Source organism: Trypanosoma grayi (assembly GCF_000691245.1).
Source record: "Trypanosoma grayi strain ANR4 Tgr_17_V1, whole genome shotgun sequence".
NCBI lineage: Eukaryota > Euglenozoa > Kinetoplastea > Trypanosomatida > Trypanosomatidae > Trypanosoma > Trypanosoma grayi.
In genome coordinates, this window is record NW_008825636.1 from 51,824 (window position 1) to 59,979 (window position 8,156).

General features: G+C 42.9%; 3 protein-coding genes across 3 annotated transcripts; all 3 read right to left on the reverse strand.

The window, feature by feature from the left end:
- Positions 1–1,458: 1,458 nt before the first annotated feature.
- Positions 1,459–2,484, reverse strand: DQ04_00171210 (protein kinase A catalytic subunit; the record flags this gene model as incomplete). Its single annotated transcript, XM_009308356.1, has 1 exon — positions 1,459–2,484. One exon carries the CDS (start codon positions 2,482–2,484, stop codon positions 1,459–1,461), a length of 1,026 nt encoding a protein of 341 aa, XP_009306631.1.
- Positions 2,485–2,853: 369 nt separating this feature from the next.
- DQ04_00171220 (putative vacuolar protein sorting complex subunit) lies at positions 2,854–5,541 on the reverse strand (the record flags this gene model as incomplete). Its single annotated transcript, XM_009308357.1, has 1 exon — positions 2,854–5,541. One exon carries the CDS (start codon positions 5,539–5,541, stop codon positions 2,854–2,856), a length of 2,688 nt encoding a protein of 895 aa, XP_009306632.1.
- Positions 5,542–5,848: 307 nt separating this feature from the next.
- Positions 5,849–8,107, reverse strand: DQ04_00171230 (calpain-like cysteine peptidase; the record flags this gene model as incomplete). Its single annotated transcript, XM_009308358.1, has 1 exon — positions 5,849–8,107. The coding sequence occupies one exon, from the start codon at positions 8,105–8,107 to the stop codon at positions 5,849–5,851; it is 2,259 nt and encodes a 752-aa protein (XP_009306633.1).
- Between the last annotated feature and the right edge of the window lie 49 nt (positions 8,108–8,156).

The following is an 8,156-nucleotide window of genomic DNA, read 5'->3' on the forward strand; positions in this document are numbered from 1 at the left end:
GGGGGGGGGGGGGGAACGCGCCACTCGTGCCTGTCTCTGTCGTGTCGCAGCTGCAGTAATACACAAAGCTATGCTAAGACGACGTGGAAAGAGTACAAAAGAAAGAGAAACGCACTTAACTGGGGTGAAATCCAGTAAGCTGCATCGCCTTCCTCTTCCGCCAGCTGCATGCATATACAACCAGCAGCGAGACAGGAAAAAAAAACGGGTATGCACCGATGCAACGAGAGGGGGAGGGGGAAGGGGGGAGAGAGAGAATAATTGAGGCAGCAAATCAGGCACACACACACACATATGAATCAGAAAAAAAGAAACATAGAAGGGAGACTCACATAAGGCAATGCTCAATCCGTCAAGCACAGCCGAGACGCTTTTCAATGTCATTTCCATGCGCAACGGCAGTGATCAGCGAAGTGATTCAGCAGCATGAGATCTCTTTTTTTTTCGTATTATTGCTTTAGATTATAACCGCTCTTTGTTTTACATTGCACAACCCTTCATTTTTTTCTCCTGTGAATGGTGCTATTGCCTTGATGTTATCCCCCAACAATCTCTTGTCTTCCATTCACATGCGTATTCCTCATTCAGCATGTATATATATACATTTAGACGTATACTGCTGCGTTTGCGTTTATTCCCTCGTTCCCATATTCGTCTTGCCAGACAAAACAGACCAAAAAGCAGGTGGTGGTGGTGGCCGACGCATAAAAACAAAAAAAAAATCGACGAGGGAAAAACAAACAAAATATTCCCAGTTTTTCCACTTTTTTTTCTCTATTGTTTTTGCTTCCTTTCGTTGTTCCCTCGTCGCTCCTCTGTCCCACACAAACACACAAGCAGACAGACTATTTGTTCTTGTTTTTTCCTTGTTTTGCTTCCTTCACTCCGGCAGTTGCTACAGCTCGTCTGTCTCGTTAGTCTTCGTTAGTCTTGCCGCTTCTCTTGCGTGCTCGTTATGCCTTTCCCTCTCTTCTGCCTTCCTCTTTTCTCCTTCTTTTTTCACTCCTTTACGTCATGTCGCGTACTCCAGAAGCCGGCAAAGACGTTAAAGCCCCCCAACCAAAGAAAAAAAGGCCTAACAAGGACAGTGAACATAAAAAAAAAAAAGAAACAGCACAAGAAGAATGTTGAAGACTCAGAGAGAGAATCTCATGCAGCACAACAACAACAACAAAGAGGAAAACAAACAAAAAGCACCAAAGGGGTAATTAAAAAAAAAAAAAGAAACAACGACAACAACAAAGAAACAGAGCCTCCAGGATTATATGTCGCAGAGTAAAAGATGACACGCTTCTTGCGTTTGCCACAAAGAAGCATCACACCATCCCATCTCTCCCTATCTGTCCTCCATATCCCTTCATTCTCATCCCACCACACCGGCGCAGTAAACGCCACCCGCATGATTTGTCAGACCAGCTACACGTGTCTTCTAGTGCACTGTATTTGGCAAAAAATATACTACACTTTGGTGTACTCTCCGTCACAAAAACCTGCAAAGGCTGCTTGTTGCACAGATGTCAGAGGCGGCAGCGGGTGATGAGGGCTCTCTGGGTAACGGTCAAAATAACGTGTGTCACCCTCCCTAGTTAGACGCACAGGAATAGGAGGGGTTACCTTCTTCTGTAGCACAACGTCCCAATCGACACCACTGTAGAACTTATGGCGCTTCACGTCCTGAGAACCACGCTTTAAGGAGCCCAGGCGTTTGGTTGGGTCGAGTGAAAGCAGGCCCTTAATTAGGTCCCTAGCTCTGAGCTCCACCCACCGAGGGAACTGGAGTTTACCCTCCAAAATTTTTTCATAGATTTTAAAGGGGCTTTCGTCAAAAAATGGTGGGTAGCCAACCAGCATTTCGTAAAGAAGAATACCAAGTGCCCACCAGTCGACTGCTTTATCATGACCCTTGCTTTGAATTACCTCTGGGGCGAGATATTCAGGTGTGCCGCACAGCGTAAAAGTACGCTCGATGACGCGTTTTGCAAACCCGAAGTCGGTGACTTTTATATTCCCTTGGGCATCCAGAAGCAAATTCTCTGGCTTCAGATCGCGGTACACAATATTACAGCTGTGAAGGTATTCAAATGCCAAGACCACCTCTGCAGAGTAAAACTTTGCCACATCATTGGGAAACTTCCCTGCCTTCCGCAGGTGTGAGAAGAGTTCCCCACCCACCACATACTCGAGAAGAATGTACAAACGGTCATCGTCCATAAAACCTTTAAGCATGTTTACAATAAAAGGATGGCTGACCTCTTGTAAAATGCTCGATTCCGCCAATATATGATCCACCTGCTTCATGCGTAATACCTCTTGCTTTTTAAGGATTTTCAGAGCCACATACCTCCCAGAAATTTTATGTCTGCACAGACGAACACGGCCAAAAGTGCCAGTACCTATCGTTTCTCCCATCTCTAAATCATGCAGTTTCCAACCAGCTACTTCCTCTTTTGTGACCTCTGTGGAAGTCTTCATTTTATCCGACATGGGCACAGACACACACGCACGATCACACACACCCACACACGCGCACAGAGACTATATATAATGTATGTGCACGAAAAAAAAGTCTCGTGTACAATAAGAATAGCCCTGCGACAGAAGCCCCTTAACTTTTCCCTCTTATGTGTGTGCAGACACTGCGATATATGTGCTAAAAACTTCTGACTATCACCACCGCAAAGAAAAAAGAATTGATGAAGAACAGCAAAAAGAAGAAACTCTCATTTTGTGCACCTTGTAGTGGAATTCTATCTCTCTCTCTCTCTCTCCCCATACACACATATACAACACATCAAATGTGTCCTTATCATTACACAAAAGGAGCATAAACATAACCAAAGAAAAAGCATTCTTTCAAGTGAAAAACTTCGCAAACTTTACAGCCCCAGACTCTTGGCCAGAATTCCATCCCTCTTCGATTTGTTGTAGTGCTGTAGAGCTACCCTTTGCCCTCTCCTTCAACTGTGCAAGCAACTCTGGCTCTCCATGGCGACGACAATCCGCTCCAGCTCCTGCCCAATCACCACACTGCACATAAAACTCCATCCTTTCTTCAATTCGAGGTACCTTGGGCACGTACAATTTAGCCTGTTCATGCCTCCCACAAGCGAGGAGTGTTCTGACGAAAGCTGAAGCTCCAATGACAGGCTTCATCTTGCTTTTCACAGCACCTATTTGATCAATAAGATCCCACTGAGACGACTTGGCATATGCTTTTAGCATAGACCAGCAATACATCTTGTCAGATACACCGAAATCGTTTTTGATGCGCTCCGCCACCTCATTATGACCATGTTCATGGCAAAGTGAAATCGTCTTCGCAACACTGGCGTTAAGGAAACGCTTATCAGTATATTTCTGCATTAATTTTGTCTGTGTATCCAGAAGCTGCATGTGCAAACGAAGCCATTTTTCATTTGATTGAGACAAACTTGTTGAAAACCCACTGACAACCGCCACAGGTGAAAACGCGCTGCCCAACGCGCCACTGTTAGCAGTAGATATTGCAGTTTCCCGCTTTGCAGCGATTACAAGTGACTGAATAGCCCCTATTTTAATCTCCTGCAGCATCATCCAGCTGCTGTCTTTTCGATCAAGTGCTTGTATCGAGCGTCGCTCCTCATCTAAATAATGCAGAGTATTCAGGTAAGTATTGTACTCTGAATGAGTTCTGAAGTACTCCACAAGCAATTCACGATGACTTTCACATGTCATTACGTATACAAGAAGCATGCCCTGTGAAATTTGGTCGCTAGCTAAGAGAGGAATGGCGTTGGCACCTCTCTCGTTTATTAGATGCATCATAACAGTAAAAATAAGATCAGGATCACCGCACTTAACTGCCTTTCGAAGGGCCACTTCCGGTTGTTTGATGTCCAGTAACCTTGGTATTTGTTTCGCCGCAACTTTTTCAGCTTCCAAGAGCAATAGTGCTGCATGAGGTTTCTGTTTTAGATAGGCTTTGTATGCAATATCAGCAAAGTTTGTTTGATTGAGCTGTTTTAACTTTTCCACCACATTGTGTGTGATTCCCTTTTCAGCATTTGCTGATACAAAAGGTTTGGCTAGCTTTGCCAGAGCCCAATCCATCATGACGAACTTTGTACTATACCCCAAAGTATCACATATACAATAGGCCAACTGGTGGTGATTCATCTGTACAAGTCGTTCCGCAAGACGATCCCCTTCCAAGGCTAGCATCTGCACCTGAGACATCACCATACCTGTTCTACTTTTGCGTAATGTATTCAATACACGGAGCCGCCTCGCCATGTTAACAAAAACATCAGATTCGTACACTGAGCTAAATGACTTACCAAATGCAGCCACTCGCAGTAAACGTTTTTGCTGTGAAACATCGAACTCAAAACCTGCAGCTGCAACACAATCATCTACCGCCTCACAAAGAGCTAGAGGATCCTTTTGCAGATCACGAATCATCTTAACAGATGACGCGTTCCCGCACATAAACTCGTCAAATGCAAGCAACAACATTGCAGAGTTTGCACGGGATCCCACAGAAAAAACACGACGGCTTGGTTCTGGAACAATCTGAAGAAACTGATAGGAATCTGATGACAAAATTCGTATTCCATCACAATCAGAAACCAAGTAACAATCGTCAGGGATGTCATTCAAAAAATCTGAATGATTTGGATCGTTGGCATTGACTAAAGTTAGTGTTGTCGAAAACTCAAGGCTCTCATCAAACTGTCGAGACAAATGCAAGTAGGCAATACACTTATCCCCACACCATAAAAACTGGGCAGGCATAACATCAGTGTCTATATTCAGCAAGCGGGTTATGTCTTCGAATGAACGCGATGCAACGTAAAGTGTCCCATCTTCAACTAGGAAGGCAATAGCATGAGCACTTGGAGAAAGTGTCATATGTGCAACACTACCACCATCAATAGATAGGCAAAGATCATAACATCGTGAATTCGCATGGAAAACGCAATGATAAAAACTAGATGTTTTTCCATTATTGAGAAATGGAATGAATACTTCTGTGTATCCAGTATCGCTAAATTGCTGAGGAATAACCAACATCACATTTGGTTTTTGATTTTGGAATACACTGGGAAGATCCAAAGAAGCCGCACGATATTCTCCGTCCTCTTTACATTCCAGTAGGACAAGACGAAATGTTGGTTCATTAATCAGCAATGCAACCCCATTTCCAGCACCAGCGCACAAAGATGGAACGGGCACCTTGATGGATGCGGCAGCAGGCTCTCCCTTCAGGTTGAAGAATCTTGTCTCTCCCGTGTTCAGAACTAATATAAGATGGTCATTGCATTCATTCCAGTACATAAACAAAACACCTTCTATCCCATCCAACATAATATGTGGTGTCACAGGATGTGGCGCACCCATCGCATTGTAGAGATGAACAAAGTTACCATTTTCTTCAGAGTCAAAATGACCTCCAGAATATAAAGCCAACGGCCCACCGAAACTACAGTAGGTAACCCTGTGGTCAAACAGGCTCGTTTTTAGTTCCCATAACAAATCATCAAAGTCAACTAGACGCACCATGTTCTCTCGACTAAGTGCAATCCACACACCGGTTCTGGACGTCCTGACATATCTTCTTTGGCAGACCATAGGTTAAGCTTGAATTACAAAGAATGTATATATATATTTTTGCCTTTCTGTCCTTTTTTTTATGAGAAATATTTCTTCCCCTTTTCATAAAGAGGTGGAACACAAAGAAAAAGGAAAAGAAAAAGAGCAAAAAAAAATCATTAAGCACCACCCTGACACTCTGGTGAGATTCAATATATGAATATATACACATTATTGAACAAAGGAATATTTAGCAAAAGGCATCTTGGACGACGAATCATAGCATCACTCTTTTAGCCTGTAACGGAACTTCACAATAAACACTCATAGACATCTCTACAACTTCACGTCCCGTTTTAGCCAAAGGAATAATAGTGACCGACTCATTTGGTTCTATTGTCATTTTCAAAGAAAACACCACTACGACATCCGTACTATACTCAGTGGTTAAACGGGTCTGCTCATTTCCTAAACGCGAAGCATCACCTGAAAAGACCTTCACACCAATACCAAACGTTCGCCTACCAACTGGCTTTTGTGAAAGGGCCACCACTAGTTTTTCAACTTTTTCCTTGTTGATATTTATTAAAATTAATGCAGGCCTTATGGTGGAATCTGCTCCCCATTCGCCTTCAATTGTACATTCATAGTGAGAAGGAAGTGGTATCAGCTGAAAAGGATCAACAGATGCTGCTGTCAAAGTGCATTTACATTTTGGAGACGCTGATGTGGTGAGCTGAAGTCTTTCATTCTTACCCAGACAAATAACAAGCGCAACTTGATCACCATACATTTTTTCTGTTGAGAGTAATTTATTTTTTGAAGATATGTTATATCTTCGTTCAGCCTCTATTTCACTACCAATTCCTTTGTAAATATGCATCTGAATCCAACCATTACAAACATTTTCGTCAATTTCTTTCCGCCGCAACACAATCATAACCTCACACTGTGTTCTGCCCTGATTCGCAAGCAGGAAAGAAGGATTTGTTGCAAAAGTTGAAGTGCTGTCTGAACCCCCAAAACAGTTACATAAATGTTCCACAACACATTTGTGATTAGTTAAAGGATCACTCTGTGGCCATAGTAGTAGACAGGTTCTGTCAAAATAAGCTAAATAGTTTTCAAAACTAATCCAGTATCTCGGTAATCCAGAAACATTATCTGCATTACAGTGTAAAATACGGAGAGCATCCTTGTACATTGTCTCATTGGGACACGAGAGTTGCACTACATATGAGAGGTATGGGTTCTCATCTCTAACCGCCTCAGCAGCAGAAACAATATACGACATATAAGGGCAAATACCTTTTTCTTCTAGAGAATGTGTTATCATTGCATTAGACGGAATACATAAAGATGCAAGAACTTTCTTCGTATTAATTAACCCTCGGAGAAAACTGAACATTTCTATTTCAGTAAAGTGCAATTTCAAAACTTTCCAGTTGATCTCAAAACAAATTCCCCCGGTTAGCCTTGAAAGGGCGTAACCAAATGCCACACCGGATATGTTTTCATACCCACCGTGAAGTTTAGCGAAAGCTTTTTCCACCAAGCATCCCCAATAATCTCCAGTGTCATAGCCATGGTGAATACCGCCGGGAACACCATTTACCAAAGGGATTTGGTCGTCTATGACAACCTCCACTGAAGTATCGTTCACAAAAAAACGGAAAGCAAAAACGCCTATTTCTGGAAGACGCCTAATACAGAGATGCTTTCGAAGATAATGGACCTGTTGAACAATATTGAGGGCTGAACATAAGTTCTGTGTATCATTAATTACAGAGTGATACAAAGGTTTCCCTCCTACACAAGAAGTTTCTCGTTTTTTCGAGTCCTTCTCAAGGCTACTCACTCTCATCCATAGAACATTGGGGTCCTTAATAGCAACCTCAGGTGGAAATTCCTTATCGCTAAAAAGAGAATGATTAGCCATCACACCGCGCAAGGTTTGCTGAAGGGATGACCATTCTTGTGTCCTCATTGAGACACCACGGATTTCTGCCGAATTCTCTTCAGTCCAAGATTCCATTCGCCATCTCCATGACTTGGGTGCCTCTGGTTCAACTACATCGCGCCAACAACTCATAGCCTCTTCACAATTAACTTTATTCAATTCCACTTGCGTCATTATAGGAATTTGAAAAACCTCAGGTAGCATGGTTCCAGAAAGATCCATATCAGTAAGTCCTTCACATTCAGTAGATAATTTCTTTAATGCTTCTCCACTTGTCACATCCAGAACAACGTTTCGGAGGACAAGATTTCTAACGCAGCTGCCTTTCAGTGCGGAAAAGAAACGGACCAACTGCTCAGTGGGCAATTGCATTCCACTGAGATCGACCTTTTTGATTTCAAAGCGCCGCTCAATCAGCTGAATGATGGATTCGAAGTGTGCCGATGAAAAGAAAACCAAGCTGAGATCAATGGTCTCGGGGGAACGTGCAAGCGCCTCTTCCAAGCTTGCAACCGGTTTGACTCCTATTTCCTCACAAATCCTCCGGTATTCATCGGCCACGGAATCCAACGACATTTTTTCTTTTTTATTTCACACAACTATGAGTAAGAAAAATAAAAAAAAA